This window comes from Sorex araneus, chromosome 9 (genome assembly GCF_027595985.1).
Source record: "Sorex araneus isolate mSorAra2 chromosome 9, mSorAra2.pri, whole genome shotgun sequence".
Classification (NCBI taxonomy): domain Eukaryota; kingdom Metazoa; phylum Chordata; class Mammalia; order Eulipotyphla; family Soricidae; genus Sorex; species Sorex araneus.
The window spans coordinates 22848374-22865803 of record NC_073310.1 but is presented as its reverse complement, the minus strand read 5'-3'; the positions used below and the strand labels follow the sequence as shown (position 1 = coordinate 22865803).

The 17430-nt window shown below is 43.3% G+C and overlaps 2 gene segments (V, D, J or C); both read right to left on the bottom strand.

Moving 5' to 3' along the window:
- Positions 1 to 10449: 10449 nt before the first annotated feature.
- Positions 10450 to 10981, bottom strand: LOC129407153 (immunoglobulin lambda variable 3-21-like). The segment is given in 2 exon segments: positions 10450 to 10754; positions 10935 to 10981. Coding segments are annotated over 2 exon segments (351 nt in total).
- Positions 10982 to 16637: 5656 nt separating this feature from the next.
- Positions 16638 to 17168, bottom strand: LOC129407152 (immunoglobulin lambda variable 3-21-like). The segment is given in 2 exon segments: positions 16638 to 16945; positions 17123 to 17168. Coding segments are annotated over 2 exon segments (354 nt in total).
- Positions 17169 to 17430: the final 262 nt, after the last annotated feature.

Genomic DNA, 17430 nt, shown 5'->3' with positions numbered 1-17430 from the left:
CAGACACAGTGCATTTTCCCCCTGGAAACTCACAGGGTAGTGAAGTCCAGCAAGCACTTCTCCCTGCAGCAGATAGGGCAGTTGGCTCTTCTTCCCAGAAGGGTCTGGCAGGGTGTCAGACTGCCACTTACACAAATTCTCTCCAAGTCAGATGATTTCCAACTGTTTTTACAACTAACAAAATTAAAAAGATATAAATTAGAACTCCTGTGAGTCCAAAAGCATAGCTATGCTTGGAGTATCACGCTTCACTCAAGTGAGAGAAGGAATCTGGAGCTTTGATCTTTATCGACGATTGAGGAGCCTGGGATGCTGTCTCATTGGCCAAAGTGTCAAAAATCAGATGAGCCAGAAACGTAGAGCAATTTGAAGATGACCGCCGACTAGGCCCGTTACTGACTGGATTCCAAGGGAGATGGTCAGACTCTTTGTCAAAACCTTGAATGAACATACTCCATACTCCTGGAGTGAGCAGATGCCATAGGGCTACACTAGCATTAGACAGGAATGAATGAGACATTACTGGCACCCACTGGAGCAAATCAATGAACAACAGGATGGCAAGTGATACAAATGATGAGTCCATTTAAATTCACTTCCATCATTGAAAGGTAATAGGTTTTGTATAATATTTAGAAGGAGATGAGATTGGTGGGTGACATTGTATTACAGATTCATGCTTATGAGACCAAAGAATGTTTCCTTGAGATTCACAAGAATGAAAATCAGCAGTTCACTGAAGAGGAATTCTGTTGCATTCTAGAAGAAAATAGCATTGATAGTGTATTCCTGAACCAATGCTCATGATTACTCATAAAATTTATAATAAATTTATATTGGTTTGATCCAGTTTTGCCTCTACTACTAATAATGATAGTCAATATGGAAGATAACAACTTAACACTTAAGTTATTAAGTTTTATTAAAAGAAAATAAGACATTTTAATTTTTCTGTTTGGCTTTGGGACCATACGCACAGATGCTCAGGAACTATTCCTGCTCTGTGTCAGGAGCAGTGCTTAGAGGAGTTTAGAACCGAAGTGGTTCTGGACATCCAAACCTGAATGAACAGAGTGCAAGTCAAGACCTTAATCACTGTATTGCCTCTGTGGTCTCAAAAATTGTTTTTTCCTTTAAATTTATATTTATTGGACTTATATATGGCATAAAAATTAATGGGAGATGAAAAATGAGAGAGTCAAAGTATAAAATGTATGAGTAGGAGCTGGATAGTATAGTGGTTAGTATAATTGCCTTGCATGTGGCAACCCAGGTTTGATCCCTGGCATCCCATATGGTCCCCTGACAGTTGCCAGGACTAATTCCTGAGCAGAGAGCAAGGAGTAGCCCCTGAGTAGTGCTGGGTGTGGTCCCTAAAAGAAAAAATAAAGAAAAATGTATGAGAAATGAAATACAGTAAATTGGTCTGATATAGGAAAAACATTTTCCCTCTTTTTGTCTTTCAAGAAGAAGAGAGACAAAAAGGTGGGAGGAGGAGGAGTTTAAATGATTAGAAAGAATCCTTCAAGAGTAGGTATCAAGTAACTGTGATATTTGTTTGAATCAATATACATAACAGAGTGACATGAAAGTTTTACAAATATCTGATAAAAATTCTCAGCAAAAATCCAGTGTCATAAATCTCAGTTGTAATAAGCGAGCAGGTGATGGTATCCCATTCTCCTTCCAAGGAGTTCTTCTCTAACACTGAAAGAACTGCAGTCTCATCAAAGGACAAGACTAAAGGGATAACAAGAAGGCCCCAAGAAGCCACGTCACAGACTGCCCTGCTGGTGTCTAAATTCCCCTCACAGCCCTGGAATGAGGAAGTGAAGACACTATAGCAGAAGGGGCTGCAGCTGCCCCACAGGCAGTTGGAGGGACTCTGGACCAGCAGGTGTTGACAAAAGTTGAAGAACTCAAAACATCAAATTGAAGAACTCAAGACATTGAAGGTTTAAAAAGGTTTTTTGTTGTTGTTGTTGTTGGTTTTAGTTTGGCTTGACTATATTCAGGACTTACTCTATTTTATCATGACGGGGCTCAGGGGACCATATGGGAATCAGGGGATCAAACTAGGCCAGCTGCATGCAAGGCAAGGGCCTTACCCACTGAATTATTGCTTTAGTCCTCCAGTGTTTTGTGTTTTGAGGAAAAAAATAAAGATCCAGGAGTATAGAGAACCATCTTATTTAAGATCACATCAGAGCAGGGAAGTTGCTTGACCCCGAGGCCTCAGCCATTGAGCACAGTGAGGGTGAGCACCAGGCCAGAACAGGAGGTTCTTGCCCCACTTCCCCAGTGTCTGCACATCTAACAATGTTGTTTCCCGCACAGGTCAACTTGGCCTCCCCTCCCAGGCTCACAGATAATGAGGGCGGCTGATTCACCTCATAGGAAGATACAGAACCTGCAAGAGAGAAGGCGAGGACAGGTGAAATAGAAATTCAGTTCTGCCGACACCCCCATCTCATGACCATCCATCAGGGTGACGGGAATCCTACCCCAGTGCCCTGCTGAGCTCAGATTCAGGACAAGGATGGCCCTAAAGCACTGGGCCTCGGGCTGCTGTGAGCCTGCTCACATCACCTGTGCAGTGAGCCAGGAGGCCCAGGAGGAGCGGGGTCCAGGCCATGGTGAGGGGCTGGGATCCTGGCAGCTGAGGCTGAACTCCTCCTGGTGCCTTCTTATCCCCTCTGGGAGAGAGCTGCTGGCTATGCAAATCAGCCACACTTAGGGGTAGTGTTCAGGGTCCTTGGCTGCAGAAAAGGCCCAGGCCCAAGGGACACAGGAAGGGGGAGGGCTGGCCCTGCAGTCCCTACCTGCTGCTTAATGTCATCTCCCTGACAGTTTTGTTTCTCTGTTATGTGAATTTTGTCTGCTTAGGAGACAGTTTAGGGCATTAACACATAGTTTTTTTTTTTTTTTCAGAAAAAGTAATCTGGTAATGTTATGAATTATTGTCTTAAATGACAAGGATTTCTCATTAAAATATTTTTGATGGTTGGTTTCCTTCAGTTTGGGGTTCAATCATACAATAATAAAAGTCACCTTTACTACTTGATTCCAGTAAAGGATAGAGGTTCTTTCTTGTTACCAGATACCAAAGGACATCAAAATGTTCAACAGACTAGATAGCAAATATTCTCTGGACCAACAATATTTAGATCTTGTGGCCGGGGAGATAATACATAGTGGGATTGTGATTCCCTGTGCAGGGCCTGCCCAGGTTTGATCCCTGTCACCAAACATTGTCCAAGAGTGCAAAGTCAGAATTTCTGAGTACGGCCAGGTGTGGCACACACTTACATGCACACACACACACAAACACGCACACACACACAACACACACACAGATTTCATAATCTAGGTGCCTCAGGGCCTCTTTAGAATGCATCACAGTTCCACAGTTCCCCATGCATCCCCCACACCCATTTACACCACAGACCCTGCCACTTGCCACACAGCAAATTTCATATTCAAAAGGAGACAGTCAAAGAGAGAGAGAGAAAGAAAGAAAGAAAGAAAGAAAGAAAGAAAGAAAGAAAGAAAGAAAGAAAGAAAGAAAGGAACGAAGGAAGGAAGGAAGAAAGAAAGAAAGAAAGAAAGAAAGAAAGAAAGAAAGAAAGAAAGAAAGAAAAAGAAAGAAAGAAAGAAAGAAAGAAAGAAAGAAAGAAAGAAAGAAAGAAAGAAAGAAGGAAGGGAAGGAAGGAAGGAATAAAAGAAAGAAAAAAGAAAGAAAGAAAGAAAGAAAGAAAGAAAGAAAGAAAGAAAGAAAGAAAGAAAGAAAGAAAGAAAGAAAGAAAGAAAGAAAAAATATGCTTATCAGTGTGAGGTGATAGGAAAATAAATAGCTTTTTTCTTAAGTATGAGGCTGGTTATTAAACACCAGCTCCTTGGAAATTCCAAATGTATTGAGGTAGAGCCCCATAACCCAGATCCACTCTTCCTCCTTTGGACCCCGGGATTCTCTGCTGCCTCTTGCTGGCCATTCTGTGCCTTGGGCGAGACTGGGAAGTCCTAACAGGAAGTACAGGAAGATTCAGATCACTGGGCTCAGGGGCTGGTCACTATCTCCTGGGATCAAACAGGGAGGAGGAGGAGTGAGCATTTTCTCTCTTGATCCTGGGCCTCATAGGCTCTGTTCTCAAGGAAATTGAAATTATGAATAAGGACACTCGAATTGAATTGGCAGGTTGATGACAGGAACCGCTGTTGGAGACCTAGAATTAGGATTATTTCTATCATGAACAGGGCATTGAATTTGGACAGTTTTCACATTTGGAGCTGAACCTTTCTAATTTTCATAAACATGATAGATATGAAGGTATTCTCACACAATAGATGAACAATCGTTCAAATGCAGCTGTAGCACTGCCTAGGATGAAACAAATTTCTTTATAAAATGCAATGAGATATAGAGTTACAAAATCACTCATGATTGAGTTTCAGTCATACAATGTTCCAGACCCAACCTGCATCAGTGCACATTTCTACCACCAATGTTCCCAGGTTCCCTCCTTCACACCTTCTCTAGCTTACCTCCAAATCTGCTCTATGGCAGATACATTTTCTCTGTTTGTCTGTCTGTCTTCTGTCTGTATGTCTGTCTCATTGTATTTTAGGCACTGTGGTTTGCAATACTCTTACTGAAAAGGTATTGTGCATTTCTCTTTCTCTCCTTTCAGCACATAGTTTTTGTTCAGAGTGATCATTTCCAATTATCATGTCAAAGTGCTTCCTTCTCTGTACTAACTTCATTCCTCCCTTTTTGTGGCATGCTTTTTCATGAGCTATTTCTCCTGTCTCTTGTTTCTAAGTCTTTGGGTATTATTCACATGCTGTGTTGTTGTTTTTAGCTTTATTGTCACAAATGAGTGCCATCATGTATTTTTGTCTGTGTCCCATTGACTCATGAACTCAACATGATATTCTCCATGTCTATCCATGTAGAAGCAAATTTTGTTTCTTTGTTTTTCCTAACATGAATAAATTGTTCCATTGTGTAGATGATAGTTTCTTTCTAATTTATTTTACTTTAAACATTTTATTTTATGAAGTTTTTCACAATAATTGATTACATTCCGTATTCCAACACCAGTCAACTGCCATAATTACCAATTACCATTCAGTAACACATTCCAACAACCATATTTCAAATTATGCCATGCTGATGCTCAAAGCAGAACATAATAATTTCCTTTGTATTGCCAATTATGAATAATCCTCTAAAGATGATACAAAAAGTTTTACTAGAGGAAAGTGTGTGAAGATTGTTTTGTCATCCTGGAGCCAAAAAGCCGTTTTATAGAGTATGAAATGTGCAGAATTTCTAAGACTTTCAATTGGATGATATAGTAAGAATTCAATTTTTTAAAATAAATTTATTTATTTTTAATTAATGAATCACCATGAGGGTACAGTTACGGATTTATACACATCTGTGCTTATGCTTCCCCCATACAAAGTTCGGGAACCCATCCCTTCACCAGTGCCCATACTCCACCACCACTAAACACAGCATCCCTCCCATCCTCCCCAATCCCATCTCCCCCCACCCCACCCTGTCATTGTGGCAGGGCATTCCCTTCTGTTCTCTCCCTCTAATTAGGTATTGTGGTTTGCAATAAAGGTGTTGAGTGGCCACTGTGCTCAGTCTCAAGCCCTCATTCAGTCCGCAACTCCCTTCTCCCACATGGCCTTCGACTACATTATAGTTGGTGATCCCTTCTCTGAGTTGCCCTTTCCCCAGAATGTGAGGCCAGCCCCCTTAGCCATGGAGCCAACCTCCTGGTAGTTGTTTCTACAATTCTTGGGTGTTAGTCTCCCACTCTGTTAAAGAATTCAATTTTTAAGTGGATGGTAATTTGGGGGTCCAGAGGAATGTCTAGGTATGTTGCTGTCCTCGTCTTCTTAGGTTTAGTTGTGAGTCTCTGGATCATGGCCCTTCGTGACATTTAATGCGCCAAAGGAAGGTTGTGGGCCTGACTGCCAACTACCAGAACTCAGGGAGGTGTGGTAGAGGTCACCAGACTGCAGGCGGGCATGGAGATTTCAGTCACAAGTCTCGCATCCCTGGTTTTCAGCAGACGCACTCATGGATGAGGATCGTACAGACAGTGGTAATGGGCCTTGAGCAGAGCAGTGATTGATTTCTGGAGATTTTTACTGCCATGGCTTTTCTGGGATTGGGTGGTGGGCCTCATCAGGTCTGCTTGATCCCCCCTAGATGAGATAGCCTAGCATGGGGGCTGGTGGCATCTCTGCTGTACAATAGTTTCTTTATCCACTTTTCTGATCTTGGCACAGGGTTATTTCTAGATTCTGGCTATTCTGGATGGTGCTCGAGTACCGATTGTGTTTCTGCACTCACCTCTCATGCCTCAGCTACCCCTCTGTAAAGTGTGAAAATAAGAATGCTGTTGAGATTTTGTGCAGTGATTAAAGTATTTACTGAACATCATTGCAGGTGCCTTGGGTGGAGTGGGGAGCAAGGTCGGTAGCCTGGAGAAAAGTCTTTCTGCCCCTCTCTGCCCCTCTGTGTAACCCTCCTTGGTCACACCAGGAAATGCGTCTATGGGTAAGGACGGTTCAAGGCTTCTCCTAGCAACTATGTGGCATAGATGCTTATATCCCATGGACCCTTCTATGTGACCATCAAGCTCTGCCTTAAGTTCACTCATTCTGCACAGCCTGGGAACCGGTCCCTGTCACCTGAATGCTCAGGGAGCAATAGCCTCAGGCTGGAGTGAGGACAGTTCCTCACTTTGCAGGAAAAGAAAAGTCTGAGTCTCTGCACAGTGCTCCAGGAGCTCCATCTTTTCTCAAAGAAAAAAATTTCATGGGTAGGTGAAAGAGTGAAGCAAAATAGTTTAATTTCAAGATATTAACTCAGTGTGGCCTAATAGGCAGTACAGAGACTAAGGTGCTTGCCTTGCCTGCAGCTGACGTGAATTCAATCCCTGACAACACTTATGGTCCCCGTTATACCTTCCAGCATTAATTTCTGAGTATAGAGCCATGAGCAAGTCCTGGAACCCACTAGGTGTGGCTCCCAAACAACACACACATAGACACACACAGGCAAACAGACACATACACCCATACATACAAATGAGGAGGGAAAAACAGATTAAAAATAAGAAAGAATTTGAGCTTCTCCAGAGAAAGGCAAGACTCTCAAGGAAAAGAACGCATTCTAAGTTGGGTGCAGTGACTCCGAAAGGCATGTCTTGTGTTCTGAATCCTCCAGGAGGCAATGGCTTGGTGCCTCTTCAAGCAGCTTAGCTTGGAGCCCTCTCTGTAGCAAGCAGTTACTGGCAAGGTTTATCAAGTAAAGGACTTTGAGCTCTGACTTTTTGTTTTGAAAGTCTATCAAGTTCTTTTGTCTTGTTAAATAATCTTCTGAGGTTGCTGAGTCCTCAGGTTTGGGCTGACTTTTGAGTACTAGTCATTTAACCCATTTCTTACCTTGCATTTGCCTCTTCTCTATAAGCTTCCTCCCTGCCCCAGGTCCCTGGGGAGGCTCTTAACTACATCTAGTATAGCACTCAAATAGGAATCTGCTGAAAACAACCCAGAAATATTAATATGCTTGAGTTTATCTTTTAACACATTGGCCGCACATTTCCCTCTAACAATCCTGAAGTCTGTTCCTGTTTGCCCAACACCCCCTTCCAAGTGAACACCATGACAGCTTCATCCTACAATCCCAAGTTCACCCTTCATGATCCATGGAGAGAGCCTGTTCCAGGACTTGTCATGTGGAGTCAGGTGTCCTCAGATCTCTCTGAGTCAGATCTGTTTGCTGCTCTGACTACAAACTCATGGGGCTGGAAGGAGTGGGATTCAGATGGGGTGAGATTTGCCTGTCACTTCTCTTCACCCTTCTTGATGCGTGCTTTGCCACTCAAGTTTCCACCTATTACAGTGAGAGTCAGCTTGGTGCTCAGCCAGGGTGACTCAGATGGTCAGGGAGGCCATTTGGAGTAAGAGAAGCAGTCAGGGATCCCGGATGGCTGGTTGTTATCACCAGATGACCAGCACAGGGACCTGGCCAGCTTCTGCTGGTACCAGTGAATAGTATATCTCATCTCTGGGTTGTCTCAGGAGCAGGTGATCTTGAGTGTCTGTATAAGGTCCACTGATGTGGAAGGTGACTGGGTCAGCTTAAAGGAGACCACAGCAGCTTGAGAGAAAGGAGAGGAGAAAGGATTGAACAGAAAGGCTCTGGTCTCAGGAAGCCCTACAATGGGCCTGTGACAGTGTGGAGCTCAGGGTTTGGGCAACACTGAGGGGCTGAGCTTCTGACATGGCACCAGTGAAGACATCAAAGAGAGATGGCAGGGGAAGGGGTTGGGCCTTGATGGATCCTCTCCAGAGCGCTGCTTGAGCCCACTGCAGTGTTCCTGGCATCTGCTCGACCAAATCAATGAACAACAGGATGGCAAGTGATAAAAATGATGAGTCCATTAAAATTCACTTTGATCATTGACAGGTAATAGGTTTTGTATAATGATTAGGAAGGAGATGAGATAGGTGGGTGACAGTGTATTGCAGAATTGATATTTATGAGACCCAAGAATTTTTCCCTGAGATTCAAAGGAATGAAAATCGGGAGTTAACTGAAGAGGAATTCTGTTGCATTCTAGAAGAAAATAACATTAACCGTGTATTCAGGAAAATACTCATGATTACCCATGAAATTTATAATACATTTATATTGGTTTGATCCAGTTTTGCCTCTACTACTAATAATGATAGTCAATATGGAAGATAGAAACTGAAGTTATTTAGTTTTATTGAAAGAATATAAGACATTTTAATTTTTCTGTTTTCTTTTGGGACCATAACCACTGGTGCCCAGGAACTATTCCTGGCTTGTGTCATTAGTAGTGCTTAGAGGATTTAGGAGACCCAAAGTGGTCCAGAACATCCAAACCTGAAAGAGCAGGTGCAAGTCAAGAACGGTAACCCCTGTATTGCCTCTCTAATTCATAAAATGATTTTTATCTTAAATTTATATTTTTGGAATAAATGTATGGCAGAAAAATTAATGGGAGACAAAGAATGAGAGAGTTTCAGTATAAAAATATATGAATAGGAGCTGGATAGTATAGTGGGTAGCGTGTTTGCTTTGCATGTGGCCAACCCAGGTTTGGTCCCTAGCATCCCATATGGTCCCCTGAGCATTGCCAGGAATACTTCTAGAGCACAGAGTGAGTAGTAGCTCCTGAGTATTGCTGGGAGCTGTCCACAGAAGAAAAAATGAAGAAAAGTATTTGAGAAATAAAATACAGTAAATAAGTCTGATATGGGAAATAGATTCCCCCGTTTTTGTCCTTAAAGAAGAAGAAGGACAAAAAGGTGGCAGAGGGGGAGCTTAAATGATTAGAAAGAATCATTCAAGAGTGGGTATCAAGTAATGTGATATTTGTTTCCAATCAATATACATAAAAGAGTGACATGGAAGTTTAAGAAACATCTGATAAAAATTTTCAGCAAAGTACAAAATCCAGGTGTCATAAATCTCAGTTCTAATAAGTGAGCAGGTGATGTATCCTGTGCTTCTCCTTCCAAGGAGTTCTTCTCTAACAAGAAAGACCTGCGGTCTCATCAAAGGACAAGACTAAAGGGATAACAAGAAGGCCCCAAGAAGCCAGGGGCCACTGAGAGTCAGAGACTGCCCTGGTGTCTGAATTCCTTTCACAGCCCTGGGATGAGGAAGTGAAGACACTACATTGGAGGTGGCTGCAGCTGCCCCACACACAGCTGGAGGGACTCTGGACCAGCAGGTGTTGACAAAAGTTGAAGAACTCAATACATCAAATTGAATAACTCAGGACATCAAGGATTTTATTTATTTTTATTTTATTTTATTTTTTTAAATTTTTTTTGCTTTTTGGGTCACACCCAGAAGTGCACAGGGATCACTCCTGGCTCTTACACTCAGGAATCACTCCTTGTGTTACTCGAACCATATGGGATGCTGGGAATAGAACCCAGGTCGGCCACGTGCAAGGCAAATGCTCTACCCGCTGTGCTATTGCTCCAGACCCAATAGAGGGTTTTAAAAGTTTTGGTTTTTTTTTAAATTTTAGTTTTGGGCCCACCTTGACTATGCTCAGGACTTAGTCCTATTCTACACTCAGGGATCACTCACGGCAGGGTCAGGGGACCATATGGGAATCAGAGTATCAAACTAGGTCGGGTGCATGCAAGGCAAGGGCCTTACCTACTTAAGTATTGATTTAGCCCTCAAGGGGTTTGTGTATTGAAGGATATGTGAAGATCCAGGAGCATACAGAACCAGCTCTTATTCGAGATCAGGATCAGAGAGCAGGGAAGTTTCTTGAACTCCAGGCCTCAGCCATTGAGCACAGTGAGGGTGAGAACCAGATCAGAGCAGGAGGTTCTTGTCCTACTTCCCCAGTGTCTGTGCCACTGTGCTCACTGCCAGCTGCTGTCAAAGGAACCATGTACTGCGCAGTAATAGTCGGCCTCATCCTCAGCCAGGACTCCCGTGATGGTCAGGGTGGCCAGGTTGCCAGACTTGGAGCCAGAGAAGCGGTCAGGGATCCCTGAGGGCCGGTTGCTGTCATATATGATGAACACAGGGATCTGGTCTGGTTTCTGCTGGTACCAGGCAACATAATAGCTTCCAATGTTGTTTCCCGCACAGGTCATCTTGGCCTCCCCTCCCGGCCTCACAGATAATGAGGGCGGCTGATTCACCTCATAGGAAAATACAGACCCTGCAAGAGAGAAGGAGAGGTCAGGTAAGGAGGAAAGTCAGTTCTGCTGAGACCCCCATCTTCATAACCATCCATCAGTGTGACAGACATCCTACACCAGTGTCCTGCTGTGGTCAGATTCAGGGTCAGAATGGCTCCCAAGCACTGGGCCTTTGGCTGCTGTAAGCCTGGTCACATCACCTGTGCAGTGAGCCAGGAGGCCCAGGAGAAGCGCGGTCCAGGCCATGGTGAGGGGCTGGGATCCTGGCACCTGAGGCTGAACTCCTCCTGGTTCCCTCTTATCCCCTCAGGGAGAGAGATGCTGGCTATGCAAATCAGCCAGGCTCAGGGCTGCTGCCTGGGGTCTGTGGCTGCAGAAAAGGGCCAGACCCAAGGGACACAGAAAGCGGGAGGGCTGGCCCTACAGTCCCTACCTGCTGCTTAGTGGTATCTCCCTGACAGTTTTGTTTCTCTGTTATGTTTATTTTGTCTGCTTAGGAAGCAGTTTAAGGCACTGAAACGTTTTTTTTTTTTTTTTTACAGAATAAAAAATTTGAAATTATGACATATTTGTTTAAATTACAAGGATTTATCATTAAAATATTTTTTATGATTGGTTTCCTTCAGTATGTGGGACAATCATACAATAATAAAAGTCACCTTCACTACTTGATTCAAGTAAAAATAGAGGATCTTTCTTGTTACCAGATACCAAAGGACATTAAAATGTTCAACAGACTAGAGAGCAAACATTCTCTGGACCAAAAATATTTAGATCTTGTGGCTGGGGATATAAGAAATCGGGGAGGGTGATTCCCTGTGCAGAGCCTGCCCAGGTTTGAACGCTGTCTTCAAACATTGTCCAAGAATGCAAAGTCAGAATTTATGAGTATGGCAAGGTGTGGCGCGCACGCGTGGACACACACACACACACACACACACACACACACACAGATTTCATTTTCTAGGTGCCCTGCTTGAAAACTATTCTTCTTAGTTTCCCAGCACTATGTGTTTTTGGACTGAGCATCACTGAGGACAGCTCTGGATTCCCCACAGCACCTCCTAGTGGCTGACTAATCTCTGACACCACATGGTTTGATCAGCATCACAGTTCCTCAGGGCCTCCTTAGAATGCATCACAGTTCCACAGTTCCCCATACATCCCCCCACTAATTTACACCACAGGCCCTGCCATTTGCCACACAGTGAAGTTCATTTTCCAAAGGAGTCAATCAAAGAGAGAGAGAAAGAAAGAGAGAAAGAAAGAAAGAAAGAAAGAAAGAAAGAAAGAAAGAAAGAAAGAAAGAAAGAAAGAAAGAAAGGAAGGAAGGAAGGAAGGAAGGAAGGAAGGAAGGAAGGAAGGAAGGAAGGAAGGAAGGAAGGAAGGAAGGAAGGAAGGAAGGAAGAAAAGAAAATATATGCTCATCAGATAGGAAAATACATACCTTTTTCTTAGATATGAGGCTGCTTATTAAAACCAGCACCCTGGAAATTCCAAATGTATTGAGTTAGACCCCCTTTAACCCTGACCCACACCAGCTCCATTGGACCCCTTGATTCTCTGCTGCTCCCTGCTGGTCATTCGGTGCTTTGGGAGAGACTGGGAAAATCTAGCAGGGAGTCCAAGGAAGATTCAGATCACAGGGCTCAGGGACTGGTCACTATTTCCTGGGATCGGACAAGGAGGAGGAGGGGTGAGCATTTTCTCTGTGGATCCTGGATCTCATAGGTTCAATTCTTAAGGAAATTGAAAATATGAATAAGGACACTTGAATTTAATTGGCAGGTTGATGAGAGGACCATCTGCTCAGGCCCCAGAATTAGGATTATTAATATCATGGACAGGCCATTGAATTTGCACAGTTTTCACATTTGGAGCTGAAGCTTTCTAATTTTCATAAACATGATAGGTATGAAGATATTCTCACACAATAGATGAACAATTGTTCAAATGCAGCTGTAGCACTGCCTAGGATGAAACAAATTTCTTTATAAAATGCAATGAGATATAGTTACAAAATCACTCATGAATGAGTTTCAGTCATATGATGTTCCACAACCAACCTGCATCAGTGCACATTTCTACCACCAATGTCCCCAGGTTCCCTCCTTCACGACTTCTCTAGCTTACCTCCAAATCTGCTCTATGGCAGACACAATTTCTGTTTGTCTTGTGTTTGTCTGTCTGATTTTATTTTAGGCACTGTGGTTTGCAATACTCTTACTGAAAAGGTATTGTGCATTTCTCTTTCTCTCCTTTCAGCACATAGTTTTTGTTCAGAGTGATCATTTCCAATTCTCATGTCAAAGTTGTTCCTTTTCTGTACTAACTTCATTCCTCCCTTTTTGTGGCATACTTTTTCATGAGTTATTTCTCCTGGCTCTTGTTTCTAAGTCTTTAGGTATTTTTCACATGCTGTGTTGTTATTTTTACCTTTCTATTGCTGCAAATGAGTGCCATCATGTATGTTTGTCTGTGTCCTACTGACTGATTAATTCAGCATGATATTCTCCATGTCTATCCATGTAGAAGCAAATTTTTTGACTTTGTTTTTCCTAATATGAATGAATTGTTCCATTGTGTAGATGAAACAGTTTCTTTCTAATTAATTTTACTTTTAAAATTTTATTTTATGAAGTTGTTCACAATAATTGATCACATTCCATATTCCAACACCAATCAACCACCATAATTACCAATTACCATTCAATAACACATTCCAACCACCATATTTCAAATTACGCCACTCCGATGCTCAAAGCAGAACATAATAATTTCCTTTGTATTGCCAATGATGAATAATGCTCTAAAGATGATGCAAAAAGTTTTTCTAGAGGAAAGTGTGTGACAACTGTCTTATCACCCTGGAGCCAGTAAGCCGTTTTATAGAGTAGGAAATGTGCAGAACTTCTAAGACTTTCAATCGTGTGATACAGTAAGAATTCAATTTTTAAGTGGATGGTAACTTTGGGGTCCAGAGGCTTGTCTGAGGTATGTTGCTGTCCTCCTCTTAGGTTTATTTGTGAGACTCTGGATCAAGGCTGTTCCTGAGATTAAATGGAGCCAGAGGAAGCTTGTGGGCATGACTGCCAGCTACCGGAACTCAGGGATGTGGGGTGAGGTCACCCGAATGCTAGAGGGCATGGAGATTTCAGTCACAAGTCCAGCATCCCTGGATTTTTCAGCAGATTCACTCATGGATGGGGATCGTACAGCCTGTGGAGATGGGCTTTGAGCAGAGCAGTGATTGATTTCTGGAGATTTTTGCTGCCATCAGATTTCTGGGAGTGGGTGGTGGGCCTCATCAGGTCTGCTCGATCCCCCAGATGAGATAGCCTAGCGTGGGGGCTGGTGGCATCTCTGCTGTACAATAGGTTCTTTATCCACTTTTCTGATCTTGGCACAGGGTTATTTCTAGATTCTGGCTATTCTGGATGGTGCTCGAGTACAGATTGTGGTTCTGCACTCACCTCTAATGCCTCAGCTACCCCTCTGTAAAGTGTGAAAATGAGAATGCTGTTGAGATTTTGTGCAGTAATTGAACTATTTACTGAATGTTATTGCAGGTGCCTTTGGTGAAGTGGGGAGCAAGGTAGGAAGGTAGGTAGCCTGGAGAAAAGAGTGTTTCCGCCCCTCTTTGTAACCCTCCTTGGTCACACCAGGAAATGCCTTTATGGGTAAGGACGGTTCAAGGCTTCTCCTAGCAACTATGTGACATGGATGCTTATATCCCATGGACCCTTCTATGTGACCATCAAGCTATGCCTTAAGTTCATTCATTCTGCACAGCCTGGGAACCGGTCCCTGTCACTGAATGAGCAGGGAGCAATATCCTTAGGCTGGTGAGGAACTGAACTTAGCTGGAAAAGAAAAGACTGAGTCTTAGCACAGTGCTCCGGGAGCTTCACCTTTTCTCAAAGAAAAAAATTTCATGGGTAGGTTAAAGAGTGAAGCAAAATAGTTTTATTTAAAGATATTAACTTAGTGTGGCCTAATAGGTAGTACAGAGACTAAGTTGCTTGCCTTGCCTGCAACTGACATGAATTCAATCCCTGACATTTATGGTTTCATTTTACCTTCCAGGATTAATTAAAATTAAAATTCACTTTGATCATTGACAGGTAATACGTTTTGTGTAACGATTAGGAAGGAGATGAGATAGGTGGGTGACATTGTATTACAGAATTCATGTTTATGAGACCAAAGAATGTTTCCCTGCAATTCAAAGGAATGAAAATTGGGAGTTAACTGAAGAGGAATTTTGTTGCATTCTGAAGAAAAGAACATTGATAGTGTATTCATGAATCAATACTCATGATTACCCATGAAATTTATAATACATTTATAGTGGTTTGATCCAGTTTTGCCTTTACTATTAATAATGATAGTCAATATGGAAGATAACAATGTAACACTTAAGTTATTACGTTTTATTAAAAGAAAATAAGACATTTTAATTTTTCTGTTTTGTTTTGGGACCACACCCACTGGTGCTCAGGAGCTATTCCTGGCTCTGTGTCAGGAGTAGTGCTTAGAGGAGTTTAGGAGAACCAAAGTGGTTCTGGACATCCGAACCTGAATGAGCAGGGTGCAAGTCAAGAACCTTAACCCGTATATTGCCTCTCTGGATCCAAAAACAATTTTTTCCTTAAATTTATATATTTTTTACAAATGTATTGCAAAAACATTATAGGAGACAAAAAATGAGAGAGTTTCAGTATAAAATGTATGAGTAGGAGTTGGACAGTATAATGGGTAGCATGCTTGCCTTGTATGTGGCCAACCCAGGTTTGATCCCTGGCATCCTATATGGTCCCCTGACAGTTGCCAGGAGCAATTTCAGAGCACAGAGCCAGGAGTAGCCCCTGACAATTTCCAGGAGTAATTCCTGAGCACAGAGCCAGGAGTAGCCCCTGAGTATTGCTGGGTGTGGTCCCTAAAAGAAAAAAGTAAAGAAAAATGTATGAGAATTCAAATACAGCAAATTGGTCTGATATGGGAAAAAGATTTCCCACCTTTTTGTCCTTCAAGAAGAAGAGGGACAAAAAGGTGGGAGGAGCAGGAGTTTAAATGATAAGGAAGAATCATTCAAGAGTGAGTATCAAGTAACTGCGACATTTGTTCGAATCAATATAAATAAGAGAGTGACATGAAATTTTACAAACATCTGATAAAAATTCTCAGCAAAAATCCAGGTGTCATAAATCTGAGTTATAATAGTTAGAAGGTGATGGTATCCTTTGTTTCTCCTTCCAAGGAGTTTTTCTCTAACACTGAAAGACCTGCAGTCTCATCAAAGCACAAGACTAAAGGGATAACAAGAAGGCCCAAAAGGCCTGGGGCCACTCAGATTCAGAGACTGTCCTGGTGTCTGAATTCCCCTCACAGCCCTGGGATGAGGAAGTGAAGACACTACATCGGAAGGGGCTGCAGCTGCCCCACATGCAGCTGGAGGGACTCTGGACCAGCAGGTGTTGACAAACGTTGAAGAACTCAAAACATCAGATTGAAGAACTCAGGATATTGAAGATTTAAAAAGGTTTTGTTGTTGCTGCTGTTGTTGTTGTTTTAGTTTTGGCTTGACTATATTCAAGACTTACTCCTATTCTATCATGGTGGGGCCCAGGGGACCATATGGAAATCAGGGGGTCAAACTAGGCTGGCTGCATGCAAGGCAAGGGCCTTCCCCACTGAATTATTGCTTTAGTCCTCGAGGGTTTTCTGTTTTGAAGGATAAATGTACATCCAGAAGCATAGAGAACCAGTTCTTGTTTAAGATCATGATCAGAGCAGGGAAGTTGCATGACCCCCAGGCCTCAGCTACTGAGCACAGTGAGGGTGAGCACCAGGCCAGAGCAGGAGGTTCTTGTCCCACTTCCCCAGTGTCTGTGCCACTGTGCTTACTGCCAGCTGTTGTCAATGTTACCATATACTGCACAGTAATAGTCGGCCTCATCCTCAGCCTGGACTCCCGTGATGGTCAGGGTGGCCAGGTTGCCAGAGTTGGAGCCAAAGAATCGGTCAGGCATCTTTGTGGGCCCGTCGTAATCACTGTACATGACCGACACAGGGGCCTGGTCTGGCTTCTGCTTGTACCAGAAAACACTTTTTCTTCCAATGTTGTTTCCCGCACAGGTCATCGTGGCCTCCCCTCCCGGGCTCACAGATAATGAGGGCGGCTGATTCACCTCATAGGAAGATACAGAACCTGCAAGACAGGAGAGGACAGGTAAAACAGAAAGTCAGTTCTTCCTAGACTCCCATCTCCATGACCACCCATCAGGATGATGGAAATCCGACCCCAGTGCCCTGCTGAGCTCAGACTCAGGTACAAGATCTTCCCAGTGCACAAGGCCTGGGGCTGCTGTGAACCCAGACACATCACCTGTGCAGTGAGCCAGGAGGCCCAGGAGGAGCGGGGTCCAGGCCATGGTGAGGGGCTGGGATCCTGGCACCTGAAGCTGAACTCCTCCTGGTCCCCTCTTATCCCCTCAGGGAGAGAGCTGCTGGCTATGCAAATCAGCCAGGCTCAGGGCTGCTGCCTGGGGTCTGTGGCTGCAGAAAAGGGCCCTGACCCAAGGGACACAGGAAGGGGGAGGGCTGGCCATGCAGTCCCTACCTGCTGCTTAGTGGCATCTCCCTGAAAAGTTTGTTTCTGAGTTATAGGAATTTTGTCTGCTCAAGAGGCAGTTT